The sequence below is a fragment of the Macaca thibetana genome, chromosome 4, assembly GCF_024542745.1.
Source record: "Macaca thibetana thibetana isolate TM-01 chromosome 4, ASM2454274v1, whole genome shotgun sequence".
NCBI classification, from domain to species: domain Eukaryota; kingdom Metazoa; phylum Chordata; class Mammalia; order Primates; family Cercopithecidae; genus Macaca; species Macaca thibetana.
The window spans coordinates 117,845,086-117,864,817 of NC_065581.1; the positions used below are offsets into that span (position 1 = coordinate 117,845,086).

A 19,732-nucleotide genomic window follows, 5' to 3' on the forward strand; every position below is an offset into this window, starting at 1 on the left:
TAACTACATATTATCTCTATGGTAGTAACTACAATATCCTTCTAGATTCAATTTTAAAGGAAGAAAACATGTTACATCTTGAAAATAAGAGATTTCTCTAAAACAGTATAAAAAATAAAAAATAACTCCAAAAATCTCACTGTTTATATAAAAAAATTATTTTTTAAAGATGGATTCTCACTCTGTCACCCAAGCTGAAGTGCAGTGGTGCAATCTCGGTTCACTGCAGCCTCCACCTCCTGGGTTCAAGCAATTCTCCTCCCTCAGTCTCGGGAGTACCTGGGATTACAGGCACCTGCCACCACCCCTGGCTAATTTGTGTATTTTTAGTAGAGACGGGGTTTCGTCATGTTGGCCAGGCTGGTCTCGAACGCCTGACCTCAGGTGACCCGCCCACCTTGGCCTCCCAAAGTGCTACGATTGCAGGAGTGAGCCATCATGCCCAGCCTATTTATCAAAATTTTTACCTTTGATTCAGTCTTTGACATTATGTAGAAAGCAAGCAATTAACAAAGTTTGAATTTAATATCAAGTTTTTCCTTAAAAATGGATAAATAATATGGGCTAATTGTTCATCAGTGACTGAGGGCAAGATATTTTCTCTCCTATTTCCAGAAAACACTGGAATTGAGGAAAGAAGGTCACAACATCACCTGAAATGCCTTCATGCCTATAGAATTTAAATGTTCTGGGATATGGTGTGGCTTCAGAGTTTTTGGTTTGGTAGACGCACTAAACTTAGATCACTAAATTTTGGAAAATTTATTATACAACAAGTATTTTCTAGCCACCTGCTGTACATTAGACACCATTCAAAACTTGACAATACTTCAGTTTAAAAAAAAAAATCCCCGCCCTACATGTTGACAAACATTCAGTATTAAGCATTTGGGAAATACTTATTGTACATTTACAGTGCCATGTACTGTTAATTTGAGCTAAAGAAAAAAATTAACAAAACAGGCCAAAGAATAAAAGAATGAAGTTTTGTGAGCATGTGCCTGTGTGTGCATGTTTATGCAAGGGTTGGCTTTGCAGAAGAGCAGAGATTTTCTATCCATTAGAACAGAAGGAAGGTGGCCTAGATTTTGAGAGAGTTCATTGTGGGAAAGGGAGATAGAAATTCTGAAAGCAGAAATCATTTCTGATTTCTTCTGTCTCTTCAGTGAGATTAGCAGCAAGTCATCAGCTGAACATGAGTGAGAGTAAGAGTAGGTGTTGAAGATTTGTAGAGAGAGAGCATGTTTGAGGGTTTGCAATAGTCATCTACAGGAATAAATAAGAGTGGGAGAATAAATGAACGAAAGAAATACTGGCAGTGCTTAAGGCCTTGTTGAGATTCGCGTTCCTCAAATTTAAGCAGGGCTAGCCAGTATGTTTGTTTTTCTCCCCTCTGATCACATTCAGCTGCTGTCTTGAAACTGCGAGTTGGATATAGCATCAAGTTTAACCAATAGTGAAGTTTTTCCAGGAAAATTAGATGAGGGGGTAAAAAGAGCAAATGTGTGGAGGGTATCTCTGTGATGGACAGAAAAAAAAGTGGCAGGGTAGAGAGTAATGAAAGTCCCAGTATTTCCAAAATTGTAGGAGTGGGAGTTCTGTAGGGTGAACTAGAGAGTCAAGCAGTGAGGGGGAAGTCAGGTGCTTGAAATTGAGATGATCGAGATGATGCACCAAAAAAAAAAAAAAAAAAAAAAAAAAAAAAAAAAAGGTAAACTTAAAGTCTACAGGGTAACCATGAAAGTAGGAGACCAAGGTGGGATAGAGGAAAAGATTGTTGGAATGTCAAATCGAAAACAAATAGTTTGTTTTTCAATAGATGTTGAAATAATTAAGAATGATGACATTTGCAGGTCAACAACGACAGCAACAACAGATTGACTAAGTACAACAAAAAGGTGAACAGATTAGTACAACCAGAAGAGGTGCGGGTGGCAGGAGTGAGCATAACCCCTGGTGTCTGCAGAGTAAGAGCATCAGAGGAGGTGGTGTAGGTGGTCCAGTGGGACTCTGGAAAAACTCTGGAAAGGGAGGAAGTTCCTTCATCCATTGTCTTCTAAAAATCTTTTGAATTTTTAAAAAAATTTTTTTTGAGACAGAGTTTCCCTCTTGTTGCCCAGGTTGGAGTGCAATGGCATGATCTCAGCTCACTGCAACCTCTGCCTCCCGGGTTCAAGCGATTCTCCTGCCTCAGCCTCCCAAGTAGCTAGGATTACAGGCGCCTGCCATCACGCCCTGCTAAGTTTTGTTATTTTTAGTAGAGACAGGGTTTCACCATGCTGGCCAGGCTGGCCTAGAACTCCTGACTTCAGGTGATCCACCCGCCTCAGCCTCTCAAAGTGCTGGGATTACAGGTGTGAGCCACCACACCCGGCCTCTAAAAATCTTATTATTGCATGTTCCCTAGCCTGAACATGATCTGGGCTTTAAGGCTATCATTTTCTCAGAGTCCTCTTACCTCCGTACTCCCCCCAGCGTACCAATGCAGAAAAGCAAACCAGTAGTTCAATAGGTTTTAGACTATCTACAAATAGATAGTAGGACACTCGTTCTTCTGAAAACTGCAAGAAATTAGAGCAGTTGTCGTACTTAATATCAGTTGATCAATGCTATTATTTTCACTTGTAATGAAAACATAGTATAACATCTAAGATTTACAGGAAAATTAGTGTCAAACACTTTATGAATCTAATTATATGAAGAAAATTATACTGGGTGAATGTTGGCAACCATCTGTGGAAATTGCAGCGCTGTGTTGGACTAGCCACCATATCAGAGAGAGGCAGAGCTCTCCTCTATGAGGAAAGAAAAGGGATATGCTTGTTCCAGAAATAAGAAAGAGAAGAGACTGAGCCCAGGGCAGAGTAGTACTCAAGCATGGGTCTTTGATGGGCAGGAAGGCCACAGAGTAAGTAACTGTGGCAGATAATGGGAATGGCCAATTGGATGTCTTAAGTTATTTTACAGGATGGTACATGAAATAAGCTCTCTCTTCCTTCTTTCCACAGGAGCTTCAGATATACACCTGCCGTGGTTTGGCTCTGTGTTTCCACCCAAATCTCATGTCGGATTGTAATTCCCACATGTTGAAGGAGGGGCTTGGTGGGAGGTGATTGAATCAGGGGAACAGACTTATCCCTTGCTTTTCTAGCAATGGAGTTCTCAGGAGATGTGGTTGTTTGAAAGCATGTGGCACTTCCCCCTTTGCTGTCTCTCTCTCTCTCCTGTTCTGCCATGGTCAGACATGTTTGCTTCCCCATCGCCTTCCACCATGACTGTAAATTTCCTGAGGCCTCCCAGCCATGCTTTCTGTACAGCCTGTGGAACTGTGAGGCAATTAGATCTTTTTTCTACATAAATTACCCAGTCTCAGATAGTTCTTTACAACAGTGTGAGAACGGACTAACTCAATACCCACTGCTTGCTGACACAGTGGGCTGTGGGTTTTTGTTTTGGAGATGGAATAAAGTGCTTAGTAAAATCAAAACTTCCCTTAAAAGATAGTTGCATAAAGGTTACATGTATATAATTTCAGTTCACCCTATATGAGTACTATCAATGTATCTAATTACACATTGATAGTACTTAATAATACTTAATAATTAATATAATTATTTAGATACATTAATGTATCTTATTACACAGAAAGGGTAAGCTATTTACCAAAGGTCACAGAGTTTGTAGTAGCAAAGACGCGAGATAAAAGTAGGTATAGCCATCTGCCTGACTCTAAGGCTGGCACTCTTGTCTAATACATTATTATTGCCTTTCAAGTTCTCAGTGCTTCAACATAATTGTGAGGGATGGCACACGGTAAATGTGTTCAATTAACTTAATTGAAATATGCTACACTTTAAAAGTTTTTCATATTCTATCATAGTATTTAAAAAACAGTTAATATATGAAAGACAAATATGTAACAATGCTATGAAAAAGGAAGCCTTGTTATTTAATCAAGTATAACAAAGAGTGCTAGAAATGCTTGATACAATGTAATCATGACTTAAATGATTACTCCTCTCCCTGTTTTCCATTTGTTTTCATTTGGCACTTTATTTTATTTGTTTCCTGTCAGCTGTGACATGTTGATGATATAGAGTGTTGTTTCAAATATACACTATCTGAAAATATGAAGGACCCTTGGACTTGGGAGCCTGGCATGCATGCCTGAGGAGGAGTTTCTGCCCGGAGCTCATTTTCTGTCATTTTCAAGGGCCTGAGAATTGAGGGGTGGGGTGTTCCTAAAGGCCACACAGGGGCTCTGCCCTGGTGCCAGCTCATGGCACCTTTGAAATGACCCTGCTCTAACCTCTCACTGAACACCAAGGGAACAAGTGGATTGTGCTGAGGAGAGGCTTCGGGCTCTGTGTCCCCAGCTCAGCAGGCCACTAAGGTCTGGAGTGTCTGGCCTCAGACCACAGCTGATCCTTCCTTTCAGGCCATACTAAATGCCAATAAGATTATATTCCAATGCCTTCCAAGAAAGTTATTTTCTCACACCATTAATTTTAAAACAATTCAGGGAAATAAAAAGGAATGTCATAGTTTTATTTCACCAAGCTGAGACATTTAAAAGAGAAAAAAAATTCTGTGCTAATCATCACCTCATAAGAATAAGATCAGAATAAAGAACAGTTGACCAGTTTACCACATACACTTTTAAATTAGGATGGTTATGTGTACCAAAAGCTACTATGCAACTGTCTTTAGTAAATGACAGCCAACATTTATTATCACTTACCAATAGGCATTCTTCTATGTGTTTTACATGTGTTATTTCACATTTGATCTGCTTCATTTTCCTTAGATGTAAAATGATGGTAATAATATCTCTTTTTTTATTATTATACTTTAAGTTCTAGGGTACATGTGTACAATGTGCAGGTTTGTTGCATATGTATACATGTGCCATGTTGGTGTGCTGCACCCATTAACTCATCATTTACATTAGGTATATCTCCTAATGCTATCCCTCCCACTTACCACCTCCCCACAATAGGACCCGGTGTGTGATGCTCCCCTTCCTGTGTCCAAGTGATCTCATTGTTCAATTCCCACCTATGAGTGAGAACATGCAGTATTTGGTTTTCTGTTCTTGCAATAGTTTGCTGAGAATGATGGTTTACAGCTTCATCCATGTCCCTACAAAGGATATGAATTCATCCTTTTTTATGGCTGCATAGTATTCCATGGTGTATATGTGCCACATTTTCTTAATCCAGTCTGTCACTGATGGACATTTGGGTTGATTCCAAGTCTTTGCTATTGTGAATAGTGCCTCAATAAACATACGTGTGCATGTGTCTTTATAGCAGCATGACTTATAATCCTTTGGGTATATCCCCAGTAATGGGATGGCTGGGTCATATGGTATTTCTAGTTCTAGATCCTTGAGGAATCGCCACAGTGTTTTCCACAATGGTTGAACTAGTTTACAGTCCCACCAACAGTGTAAAAGTGTTCCTATTTCTCCACATCCTCTCCAGCATCTGTTGTTTCCTGACTTTTTAATGATTGCCATTCTAACTGGTGTGAGATGGTATCTCATTGTGGTTTTGATTTGCATTTCTCTGATGGCGAGTGATGATGAGCATTTCACGAATAATATCTCTTTCACAGGTTTTGTTATGAGGAGTAAATGCAATAAAGAACCTAAGGGCCTACAACATGCATAAACCATTGTCATTTCATCATTGGCAATAGGTTAAATATGGAAATACGCCTAAATTAAAACTGTAAACTGTACATTATGCTGATATCATACTCTGGGTTCAACTATTCCCAATTAATTGTTGTGTTATCTCTATAAAGTCAAAGTATTCCTCTAGGTGTTTTCACATACTCTAGGACTAGGTGAAGGATTTCTTTCCCCCAGTCACTATTCTTATTTTCAGAGTAAGGAGCCAGCAACAGAGCAGCTCTTGAGGTCTGATCAAAAGGTTTCTCTGCCCATTTTCATGTGTTACAAATGCAATAGAAAAGTTTCAAGGACTACTTACTTCCCCCACCCCTGCGTACTGCTCATGGAGGTGTGGGATTATTATTAGATGCTTGGGTGGCCTTGTCCTATGACAGGACAATATGTAAATGTTAATACAGTTTAGTTTCCCAGAATATGTGCCATAGTTTTTCTTAAAATTCTGCTCAATAGGTGGTTTGTTAATTACCTTGATTGACAATTTTTAAATTCAGTTCCTACCTCATGGCAGGAATGTTCTTATAAGTGGTAAACAAAAGGATACAGCCCTTCTAATCATGCTAACAGTAAGTAGGGGGAAGGATGGGCACAGAGAAGCAATCAGAAAGTTGGGAGGGTGGGAGGCAAATGCCAGGAGAACACAGAGCATACAGAGGGCATGAAGCTGAACCTCTTTTTTTTTTTTTTTTTTTTTTTGAGATAGAGTCTCACTCTGTTGCCCAGGCTGGAGTGCAGTGGCGCAATGTCAGCTCACTGCAACCTCCGCCTGCCAGGTTCAAGCAATTCTCCTGCCTCAGCCTCCTGAGTAGCTGGGATTACAGGCACACACCAACATGTCTGGCTAATTTTTGTATTTTTAGTAGAGATGGAGTTTCACCATGTTGGTCAGGCTGGTGAAGCTGAGCCTCTTAACCCAGACTCCATGGCAAGGGAAGGGAAGCCTCACAGTGTCAAGGGTATCTATGCTATTCTGAAGGATTTCTAGGCATTAGCTGAACAAGAGCAAAGAGGATAACAGGGATGAAAAGGTAGAAACTCCAGGCAGAGGGATAATATGGGGGAAAAATGCAGGCATAATGGTGGAGTGTCCTTATGTTTTAGGAAACATAAATACTAATTGAAACCAAATCTAGTGAATTTATTTGTGCATGTCCTTCGTTTTTTCATAAATCAAATTTTTCTTAATGTGTATTTGTGTAATAATTCAGGCCAGGATTCAACATGGTCAGATGGATCACATTTGTGGTTATGAGCTAGTGGAATTTTGCTTATTGTTTAGATAAGGGTTAGTGGGAGACTCTAAAAAATAATTTTTAAAAATATAATTATGTTACAAGTTTAGAAATGTTTAGAGAAATTTGAAGATGTTTCCCACTGGTGTGATTCTACCAAAAATTTAAAGAGAATAGAAGAGATTATAATATATTTACCTTAAATTCTGATTTTTGAAAGTTAAGGCAATATGAACTTGGCTTGTGGAAAATATATATATTTCTGAAAAAAAAGACATTTTTAACATGGGATTGTCATTATAGGTTAATACTACATGTTAAGTTTAAAGATTAATACTACATGTTAAGTTTCTTATAATCAAATAATTATAGGAAGAAAGTTAAAAAATAACAACAGTATTGGGTCAGTTGCCCTAAAGGGACAAGAATTATTCCAGTGAATAAAATTTCTTCACTTTAATTAAGAAACAAGCCTTTGAGGAGAAGTGGAAACTGGCCTAAAATTGGTTTGGCTATTAATGTGTTATATGGATAATCAATATACTTATTTTCCCTTTTATAACGTTTATTTGATATTATACCAACACTAGGCTGTTATTGGCTTATTTTGAATGATGCTAAGAATTAAGAGGTTGTATAACCACTATATTAAATATGCAACAATAAATCCTAATGTGACTTTGTATGCTAATGCAGTTCAGGGTGTAACCACTATGACATAGTCAGATTGATCCCATTGGGATACTTACTGAAAACAAACACAGAAATCTTCAAAATCTAACCATATTTCTTTAGAAACAGCATTATTTGTCATTGGAAGTTCTTCCTGGGATTTTTCCTGTGTTTCTGTGGTTTGGCTGACTATATCTCTTTCCAAGTTTAATCCATCACTCTGATGGGCATCACTCAATCCAAAGTCGGTTTGTTCCTCTGTGCCTAGAAGACACACATGTCAAAAATACCTTATATTGTTAAATAACAAGTTATTGAGATACGTAAAATGATAAAGGGAAAGTTAAATATCAAAGTCTATTTTTGGGAAAATATTTACTGAGATAATCCAGGCTTCATACATTTATGGAGGTCCACACAGAGACACATTTCATACACATAGGAGAATTTAATAATAATTTCTATGCATATTAGAGTGTTCAGAAATTTCAAAATTACTTTGATAAATTTGTTCATAGATTCTTTAGAGATTGTGAAGTTACAACAGAAATTAGCTAGATTCTTTACTTAAAATCTGCTATTGATGGACATATTCTTATAGGAAGGGATGGCTTAGACAACAGAAAGGGAAATAAAAACTTGAAAGATCTAGTGCAACAAATGTGTTTCAGTAAGACATCTAATTACTCCCCACAGTCAGTGGTTCTAGAGCCTTATTTTATATTTACCAAGTAATGTGGCATACCATTTTTTTTTCTTTCTTTCTTTCTTTTTTTTTTTTTTTGTTGAGACGGAGTCTTGCTCTATCGCCAGGTTGGAGTGTAGTGGCACAATCATCTCAGCTCACTGCAACCTCTGACTCCCTGGTTCAAGCGATTTTCCTGCCTCAGCCTCCTGAGTAGCTGGGACTACAGGCACACACCACCATGCCCAACTAATTTTTCTATTTTTAGTAGAGACAGGGTTTCACCATTTTGGCCAGGATGGTCTCCATCTGCCTCTTGATCTCCCCGACTCAGCCTCCCCAAGTGCTGAGATTACAGGCGTGAGCCACCATGCCTGGCCGACATAGCATTCCTGTAGACTTCTGGATCCAAAATTATATAAATAATTTTGAATTCAAGTCTTTTATTTAGAAACTAAGGAATTTGCAATGGTTTCAGTGTTTTGATCACAGGGTGCAGCATTAAAACAGATGAACTTTATTCATGGGTCTTTAATCAGATCCTCTTTTATTTTTATTTTTAGCTTCAATTTAACAATTGAAATTATCTCTTTTTTTTAAAGCCCAGAGCAGACTAGGCTCAGCAAATCAAAGGAGACACTGAAGAAAGGCTGCTGAGAGCCAAAAGCGAAGCTGTCAAGAAGCAGAGATGCCCCTCTGCATCTTGATGTACATTGAAAAAAGTCACAGGAAAATTACTAATTTACCTTTTCCAAGTATAACTTGTGAAGCAGCATTTCCCTATGAATTAAAAGAAACATATTTTGAAACCATTTTGAATTCAACAAAACATTACAGCTATCCAAAGCACCAAAGTTACTAAAAGAGCTAATATCGTTTCTTAAACCTTGAAGAAATAGGTTTTTGTGAAAATTTGCTAAAACTTACCAACAAAAAATTTGTTTTTAACTTTAAGTGTCAAAGGACATGAATTGAATTAAATAATTGACTGGGTATTTAAGCCTGTCACATTAAGACACAGAATATGTTAATTTATTAAATGACTGAATCCTGTAACAAGAGTTAAATTAAAACAGTAATATCCCTAAGTAGACATATTACTTGGCACAAGGTACCAGCCATTAATATAGAGAAATTAGTAAGATTATGACTGGCAAGTAATGTACAGAACCTAAAAAGGCTGATTTCAATTATAAAAATGGCTCCTGAAAGTTTTAACAAGGAATTTAAATTGAATTCATGTGTATATAAATTTTGTTTTAATTATTTAATATCAACTAATTGTGTCTGGAACACAATTAAAAATAAATGTAAAAAGTAAAATGGCAAAAACTCATACAGGCTAATTACAGGTAATGTCAACAATTTTTTTTGATTATGTAAAGTGGATGGAAGAGATAGCAAAGTAGTGACAGGTAAATACTAAGTGCAAAGCAAAGCCTCTCCATGCCTTAGGACCTCAGAAGCAATGAGTAGATTAGCAGGTACCTCAGCAGGAAAGAATGAGATACGGGCTGAAAACATGGACATGGGTTGAATGTCTATACAAGGAACTCCACTTCTTCTCCCTAATCTTTCTGGTTCAGCATCCAATCTTCTGCCTAAACAGCACACTTGAAATTGCTTCAAGTGGAGAAATTAAATGAGAAATCTCTTAATCTGAATTCACAGATACTCTGGAAGTAGAAGAGTCTACTGTACAGAGGAATTAAGTGAAAGTTCACAAGCTAAGTGCTGAGACTCTCAGCTTCCCTGTGCTTGGCCTTCATGGATGGACAAGTATATACCATTCCCTGTGATCAACCTTAGAGGACCATTAACTGGAGAAACTCACCAGAGTTAGGGAAAAGAGCTCAAGCTGCAAGATGCACTTTAGCAGCCAGCCCTACCTCCATATAAAACTCACTCATCCTCAATTATCTTAAGTTAGAGCCAACAGTTGATAACTCTGGCCATGCCATTGAGCTGCTTCTAATCAGCAACTATTTGGTGCCTTAAATTTCTTAAATATATATGTACAACAAAGTATTGGCAAACAATTGAGGAGAGATTCTTATATGAAAGAAAGACACTAACAATTGTGGGTGGCAAGATTCATAGAAAACAGAAACAATATTATGTGGAGCAATTTTTAAAAGATTAGTAATAGTAGAAAAATAAGAGGATATTCATCTATCAAATAAGGAACTTCTACAAAAAATAAAAAATGAGAGAGCTCTTAGAAACTAAAAATAGAATAAGTGGAATAAACAATACAAGCTTTAGGCACTGAAGCTGATACAAACTACGAAACTCATAGAAGAAAACATAGAAGGAAGCTTCATGACACTGGATTTGGCAATTGTTTCTTACATATGACTCCAAAAGCATAGGCAACACAAATAAAAAATAAGTAAGTTGAAATAAAATAAAAAAAGAAAACTTCTGTACACTGAAGGACACAATCAACAGAGTCAGACTGCAACCTACAAATTGGGAGACAATATTTGCAAATTATATATCTGGTAAGATGAAAATATAAGAATATACATAGAATTTCTAAAAAGAACAAAAACAACAAAATAACCCAAACAATGCAATTAAAAAATGGGCAAAGAATTTGAATAGACCCTTCTAAGAAGATATACAAATGGCCAAGAGCACATGAAAAGATTCTCAATATCATGAATCATTAGAGAAATACAAACCAAAATTACAATGAGACACCATTTCATGCCCATTAAGGTGGCTACCATAAACAATTCACACAGAGAATAATAAATGTTGGTAAGGATGTAGAGAAATTTGAGAGGCACTGTTGAGAATGTGACATGGTGTGGTCACTATGGAAAACAGTGTGGTGGTTCCTCAAACGATTACCATATCCAGCAATTCCACTCTTAGATATATTTCCAAAAGCACTGAAAGCAGTCTCAAGGAGATAAGTGTACGCCCAAATTCACAGTAGCATTACTCACGATATCTAAAAGGTTGGTGCAACCCAATATCAATTGAGGAATAACTGGATAAACAGAATATGATATACACATACAATGGAATATCATTTAGTCGTAAACACGGAAGAAATCTTGCCACAAGTACAAACATGGGTGAAGCTTGAGAACATTAACATTATGCCCAGTGAAATAAGTCAATCACAAAAGCAGAAATACTTTATTATTCCACTTATGTGAAGTACCCGGAATAGTCAAAGTTGTAGGAACAGAAAGTGGAATGGTGGTTTTCATGAGCTGTGGGGAGGGGAGAATCATAAGCTTTTAAATGCCGATAGAGTTTTACTTTTGCACAATGAAAAGAATTCTGGAGATCAGTCGTACAACAGTGAAAACGCATTCAATACTACTGAACTGCACACTTAAAGATGGTTAAGATGGCAAATGTTATGTTGTGTGTATTTTACTAAAACTAAACAGTTTTAAAATATTTAAAATAAATAAGGATAAATATATTTAAATAAATGAGAAAAAAATCAAGTACATTAGAGAGTAAATTGGGAGAAAGGTAGTGTAATAGAAGATCCACAAAGCAGAGAAAAATGAGGAGAGAAAATGATCGAGGAAGTGGTATAAAGAAATTCTCCAGAACTGAAGAATTTGACTTCAGGTTGAAGGGTTTCATGGAGTATGCAAAATAATTCCTGTTTAAAAAAACAAAGCCCCGGGGCCAGGCACGGTGGCTCACGCCTCTCAGGACTTTGGGAGGCCGAGGTGGGTGGATCACCTGAGGTCAGGAGTTTAAGACTGGCCTGGCCAACATGGCCAAAACCCATCTCTACTAAAACTACAAAAAAAATTAGCCAGGCCTGGTGGTGGGTGCCTGTAGTCCCAGCTACTTGGGAGGCTGAGACAGGAGAATCACTTGAACCTGGGAGGTGGAGGTTTCAGTGAGCCGAGATCACGCCACTGCACTCCAGCCTGGGTGACAGAGTGAGACTATGTCTCAAACCAAAAAAAAAACCCATACCAAGGCCAATGAGTGAAATTTCATTATGCCAAGAATGGAAATAAGGTCCTAAAAGAGTCACATATAAAAGATTAAGAATCAGAATATCAGAATGCCTTTTTTTTTATTTTTATTTTTTGACAGGATCTGGCTCTGTTGCCCAAGCTGGAGTTCAGTAGCATGATCTTATTTCCCTCCAGCCTCAAACTCCTGGGCTCAAGCCATCCTGCTGCCTCAGTCTCCCACATAACTGGGACAACAGGCATGCACCACTATGCCTGGCTAATGTTTATGGGTTTTTTGTTGTTGTTATTTGTTTGTTTGTTTTTGTAGAGATGGGGTTTCACCATCTTGCACAGGTTGTCTCAAACTCCTTAGCTAAAGCAAGCCACCTGCCTCAGCTTACCAACATGCTGGGATTACAGGTGTGAGCTACCATGCCTAACCCAGAATGTCATCTTTAAATCAAGAGCAATGCTTAAAATTAGAAGATAAGAGATTAAATAAGACCTTTAAAATTTTGAGGAAATGACTTCTAAATTGGAATTTTATATCCTGCCAAAATATAAATTAGGTGGGAGAATGGAATGTAGGCATCTTCAAGCATGCAAGTTCTCATATATTTTACTTCCTGTACATCTTTTCTGAGGAAGTATTGGAAGATATGCTAAACTAAAATTAGGGGAGAGACAAAAGGAAGTCTAAAGGTACCAGGAGCAAAGTTCTCTCAGTTTGCACTGAAGCAAGACAGCAAAAGAGTGCATGGGTGGTGTTTCCAAAAAAAAAAAAAAAAAAAAAAAAAAAAAAAAAGAACTGGCATTTATAAAATATTTGATGTATTTGACTATGTAGAAAATGATGTATAGAGATATTTTAATTTTTGTAGTGTTTGGAAAGACCTACTAATGCTTCTTTTTTTTTTTTGAGAGGGAGTCTCGCTCTGTCGCCCCAGGCTGGAGTGCAGTGGGGCGATCTCGGCTCACTGCAAGCTCCGCCTCCCAGGTTCATGCCATTCTCCTGCCTCAGCCTCCTAAGTAGCTGGGACTATAGGCGCCCGCCGCCGCACCCGGCTAATATTTTGTATTTTTAGTAGAGACGAGGTTTCACCGTGGTCTCGATGTGTTGACCTTGTGATCCACCCTCCTCGGCCTCCCAGAGTGCTGAGATTACAGGCGTGAACCACCATGCCCGGCCTAATACTTCTTATAGTAAAGTGAGCAAAGGAAAAAGTGCAGTAATTTGCTTGTATAAAACCTTGTGTAAGAAATGTCATAGTATTTGCTTCAGCAGTAATAATCCTTACAAAACAAGAATGTTGATTCAACCAAAGTTTATGAAATGACAAAATCTTGAAGACAGGGGAAAGTGTAGATATGGGATAGTAAGTGAGTTTAGGTGTGCTAAATCCTTACCTCCCATGACAGGAAGTCAAGAGATAACCTCTAAATTAACAGATCAAGATATAATAGCATGTAGTCATTCAACAAATATGTCATGGTGTTTGCTATATGCTAGGCATTTTCACAGGTGCTGAGGGAGAAACAAAATATAATAAAATCAATTTCTCTGCCCTCATGAAGCCTACTATTTAGAATTATGGAGATACATACCAGAAGAAATAGTTAAATAAAATAAAAGTGCATGACTCTTGAGAAGAAGACTGAAAAATGAGTAGGTGTAGAGCACACTGGCTATTATTTTATGATGATCTTCTGGATAATCTTTACCTCTTTAAAACTAATGCAATCAATAATTTAAATTAAAAAAAACTTCAAAAATGTTGACAGATATTCATTCTCCTCAATCACCTATTAGTCTCTACTTTCTAATTAACACTAATAGATTTGTTGATCTGTATGTGATGATGTAACCTCCAGATATCTTATACCATCACATACGCTATCACATTCAACAAATAAAAGCCAAACCAATTAAAGAGGAGTTTTTCAAAGTTTCATTATGAATTGGAACATCAGTTTATGGATACCTTTCATCTCCAAGAATCTATTATTATAACTTAGAATTATATTTACAAGCATTATCATATTGTAATGGCTTGAAATTTCATAATAAAGTTTAAAAGTTGCATAAGAATTCCTCTAAAAACAATTAATTGTGTATCCATATGGGAAAAAATAAAATTGGATTCATCATTTTATATCATACACAAAAATCAGCTCCAAATTAATTGGATTTTATAAAAGTAAAACTATAACATTGTACAAGATGATTAGAAAAATAGCTTTATGACCTAAGAATAGGGAAAATTTCTTAAATAAGATCTAGAAATCTCAATCATATATAATCATAATATGATTATATATATGCAATATGATTATATATGATTGAGATTTCTAGATCTGGTTTAAGGAACCAGATTTGTACATGAATATATAAATAAATTCAACCACATTAAAAATACAAATAATTTGTTTATACAAAGACACAATATTCAGGAGCTCTTAGCAGTCATAGGGCAGAACAGGACTTTCCTGTATTTGCCCCCTGCAAAAACATCAATTTAAACAATAATCCACATAAGAAAATATCTTCATAAGAGCTAAAGAAACTTGGTGAAAGGTTATAGCAACTGAATGTGGCACAGAAATAAGACACATTGAAGAGGGTAGGAAGGACAGTATTGCATCACACACATCACTCCCAGTCCCAGGCAAAGGAGATACCCTCTATTTGGGAGAAGAAAAAAAAGAAGTAAAGACTGGAGTTTGCCTTGGACCTAAACACAGGCTGGACCAGTAAAGCAGTAAAGTAGATCCCTACCAGGCCTAGGGTCCAGGCCACCCAGTAGACCCTGGTGGCTGGCTGGACCCCATAAACTGAGGCCCCAGGCCCACCCTTGCAGAATCTGGTACTCTAGGTCTATGCAGCATAAGTCTAGCCTCTGTAGACCCAGATTTCAGGCTGGTTTCCAGGGACACACATTCTAGGCCCAATCCTGTAGACCCAAGTGCCAGGGTTGCCCACCTGCTGATCTAGGCATTAGACCAGACCGCTCAAGGAATACAGTAACAAACCTGCCTGTGGGCAACCTGTCAGAAATCTCCAGATGATCTGACTGGTGAAGGGCTTTCAAAGACAAAGTCAGTCTGCAAAAATTAGAATAATTTACTACTCTTTTAAATTTACAGACACCAACACATGGTTACAAGCATCAAGAACAATAATGGAAACATGACCCCACCAAAAGAACAAAATAAAGCACCAAAGCCAGCTCTAATGAAATAGAGAGTTATAATCTGCCTGACAAAAATGTGAAATGATTGTTTTAAGGAAACTCAGTGAACTTAAAAAAATACCAAAACACAATTAAGTGATATCTGGAAAACAATGAACAACTAAGACAAGAAACTTAACAAAGAGGTTGGAATTATTTTAATAAATTAAACAAATTCTAGAGGTGAAAAGTATAATGAATGAAATGAAACAAAAAATGAAAGAGAAGGTCAACAGCGGAATCAATCAAGCAGATAAGCAAAAGAAAGAAACTGTGAAACTGAAGACAGGCTATTAGAAAATATGTACTCAAATGAGGAAAAAAGAAAAGGAATGAAAAAGGACTACACGGTTTATGGGGCAGTATCAAAAGAGCAAATATTTGAGTTCAAAAAAGAGAAGACAGAGACAAAGGAGTAGAAACTTACTTAAAGAAATAATAGCAGAAAACCTCTCAAATCTGGGGAAAGTTATATATATCCAGGTAGAGGAAGGTAGAAGGTCTTCAAAATCAGATTTAATCCAAATAACTATACACCAAGACATACTATAATCAAACTGTCAGAAATCAAAGACAAAGAGAGGATTCTGAAAGTAGCAAGAGAAATGAAGCAAATAAGGAGTTCTAATTTATCAGCAAATTTCTTAGTAGAAATCTCACAGGCTTGGAGAGAATGGGACAATATATTCAAGGTACTGAAGAAAAATAATACTAAGCAAGAATACTATACTTTAAAAATATGTCCTTCAAAACTGAAGTGGAGATAAAAACTTTCCCAAACAAACAAAAGCTGAGGGAATTCATCACCACCAGGCCTGTTTTACGAGAAATACTAAAGGGAATTCTTCAAGTTGAAAGAAAAGAATGGTAATCAGTAACATTAAAAAAATGAAAGTATAAAACTCACTGGTAAAAGTAAGTACATAGTCAAATTCAGAATACTTTAATACTGTAATGGTGATGTTTAAATCACTTACATCTTTAGTATGAATGTTAAAAGAAAAATTATATTTTAAATAATAATAACTGCAATAATTTGTCAAGGGATACACAATATAAAAGATTGTAAATTGTTACATCAAAAATATAAACCATAAGAGAGACAGAGTAAAAGTGTAGAGTTTTTGTATGCGATCAAAGTTAAGTTGCTATCAGCTTAGAATATGCTGTTACAACCATAAGATGTTTTATGTAAGCCTCATGGTACTCATAAAGTTACAACGTATAGTAGATACCCAAAATCAAAGCAAACCACTGAAAACATAACCTAACCACAAAGGAAAACAGAAAAGAAGGAACAAAGGATCTACAAAACAACCAGAAAAAAAAAAAAAAAATGAAATAACAGTAGTAAGTGCTTACCTACCAATAATCACCTTGAATGTAAATGGATTAAATTCTCCAATCAAAAGGAATAGAGTGGCAGAATGTATTTAAAACACAGACTCAACTATCTACTGCCTACAGGAGACTTACTTCACCTTTAAAGACACATATAGACTGAAAATAAAAAGATGGGAAAGGATATTCCATGCAAATGTAAGGCAAAAGAGAGCAGGAATAGCGATATTTAGATCAGATAAAATAGACAGTAAGCCAAAAACGGTAAAGAAGAGACAAAGAAGGTTATTTCATAATGATAAAGGTGTCCATTGCTTAACAGGATTCAATAATTATAAATATTTATGCATCCAACATTAGAGCACCTAAATGTATAAAGCAATATTAATAGATCCAAAGGGAGAGAGAGACTGCAATACAATAATAGTTGGAGTCTTCAATACTCCTCTTTCAGCAAAGGATAACTCATCCAGACAAAAAATCAAAAAGAAAACATCAGACTTAAACTACACTTTAGATCAAACGGACCTAATGGATATATACAGAACATTGCATCTAGCAGCAGTGGAATACACATTCTTCTCAAGCTCACAAGGAACATTCTCCAGGATACTCATATGTTAGGCCACAAAACAAGTCTTAACAAATTAAAGAAGATTGAAATAATATAGCTACCTTTTATAACCACAATGGAATGAGTCTAAAAATCAATAACAGGAGGCATTTCAGAAAATTCACAAATACATGGAAACTAAACAATGTACTTCTGAACAAGATATTAAGAGGGAAATTTTTAGAATGTCTTGAGACAAATGAAAATTGACACAGTAATATATGAAAATTTATAGGATGCAGCAAATGAAACTCTAAGAGGGAAATTTAAAGAAGAATTTCAAATTTAAAACCTAAGGCTACACCTCAGGGAACTAGAAGAAAAGAAAGCAAACTAAACCTAAACCTAAAATTAGTAGAAGAAAGGAAATAATAAAGCTCAGAACAGAAATAAACAAGAAAAAAGAAAACTGAGCTGATTTTTGAAAAGATAAACGAAACTGACAAACCTTTTGCTAGACTAATTAAGAAAAAGGAGAGAAGACTCAAACAAAATCAGAAATAAAAAAGGAAGTATTACAAATGATACTGCAAAAATACAAACAATCCTAAGAATCTATTATGTATAATTATATGACAACCAATTGGATAACCTAGAAGAAACAAATTTCTAGACATGTACGACTTACCAAGACTGAATCATAAAAATATAAAATCTGAACAGAACAATATGAGCAAGGGGATTACATTAGTAATAAAAACTGTGGCTCACGTCTGTAATCCCAGCACTTTGGGAGGCTGAGGCAGGTAGATGACAAGGTCAATAGATCGAAACCAACATGGTGAAATCCCATCTCTACTAAAAATACAAAAAGTTAGCTGGGTGTGGTGGCATGCACCTGTAGCCCCAACTACTTGGGAGGCTGAGGCAGGAGAATCACTTGAACTCAGGAGGCAGAGGTTGCAGTGACCCCAGATTGCACCACTGCACTACAGCCTGGCAACAGAGCGAGACTCCATCTCAAACAAACAAGCAAGCAAACAAACAAAACAAAAAACTGAACCCATGTTGGCCGGGTGCAATGCTTATGCCTGTAATTCCAGAACTTTGGGAGGCCAAGCCAGGAGGATTGAAGCGAAGAGTTTGAGACTAGCCTAGGCAACATAGGAAGACCCTATTTGTAATTTTTTTAAAAAGTGTGGTGGTGCATGCCTGTAGTAACAGCTACTTGGGAGGGTAAGGCAGGAAGATTGCTTGAGCCCAGGAGTTCAAGGCTGCAGTAAGTTATGATCATGCCACTGCACTCCAGCCTTGGCAACAGGGAAAGACCCTATATCTTAAAATAAAAAGTCTCTTATAAAAGAAAAGTCCAGGACCTTATGACTTCACTGCTGAATTCTTCCAAATATTTAAACAAGAATTGCTACCATCCTTCTAAAACTCTTCCAAAAAATCTGACAAAGAGGGAATACTTTCAAACTAATTATACAGGACAAGCATTATCTTGATACCAAAGCCAGACAAGGACATTATAAGAAAATAAACCTTAGGTCAATATCCCTGATGAACATACATGCAAAAATCTTTAATAAAATACTAGTAAACATAATTCAACAGCACATTACAAAGATCATTTACCATGATTAAGTGGGATTTTCCCCAGAGATGCAAGGATGGTTTGACATATGCAAATCTACAAATATGATATACCACATTAAAAGAATAAAAGACAAGAACCATGCAATCATGTGAATAGATGTAATAACAGCATTTAACAAAATTCAACATCCTTTTATGATAAAAAAAAAACTCTCAACTGACAACTAATATAAAGAATGTACTTAAACACAATAAAGGCCATATATGACAAACTCATAGCTAACATACTCAACAGTGAAAAGTTGAAAGCTTTACTTCCAAGATCAAGAGTAAGACAAGGAAAATAACCACTTCTATTCAACATGTCACCTAAAGTCCTAACTAGAGCAATTAGGCAAAATAAAGAAAAGGCACTCAAACTGTAAAGAAAGAAGCTGAAATTTTCCTCTTTGCAGATAATACAATCTTATATATAAGAACCCCTTAAAACCCCATTAAAAATCCTGTTAGATCCATGGCGAAACCCCGTCTCTACTAAAAACACAAAAAATTAGCCAGGCACTGTGGCAAGCACCTGTAGTCCCAGCTACTCAGGAGGCTGAGGCAGGAGAATGGCATGAACCCGGAAGGTGGAGCTTGCAGTGAGCTGAGATTGCGCCACTGCACTCCAGCCTGGGTGACAGAGCGAGACTCCGTCTCAAAAAAAAAAAAAAAAAAAAAAAAAAAAAAAATCCTGTTAGATCTAATATATAAACTCAATAAAGTTGCAGGATAC

General features: G+C 36.7%; 1 protein-coding gene across 3 annotated transcripts in view; it reads right to left on the reverse strand.

The window, feature by feature from the left end:
* Positions 1 to 19,732, reverse strand: part of ADGB (androglobin) — a 235,959-nt gene that overhangs the window by 97,308 nt on the left and 118,919 nt on the right. For all 3 annotated transcript variants that reach the window (XM_050787327.1, XM_050787328.1, XM_050787329.1), the window contains 4 exons: positions 9,034 to 9,067; positions 7,680 to 7,866; positions 7,129 to 7,192; positions 2,459 to 2,561 (listed from right to left, as the gene is read on the reverse strand). In XM_050787327.1, coding sequence (XP_050643284.1) covers positions 2,459 to 2,561; positions 7,129 to 7,192; positions 7,680 to 7,866; positions 9,034 to 9,067 — 388 coding nt within the window. The remainder of the gene's footprint in view (positions 1 to 2,458; positions 2,562 to 7,128; positions 7,193 to 7,679; positions 7,867 to 9,033; positions 9,068 to 19,732) is intronic.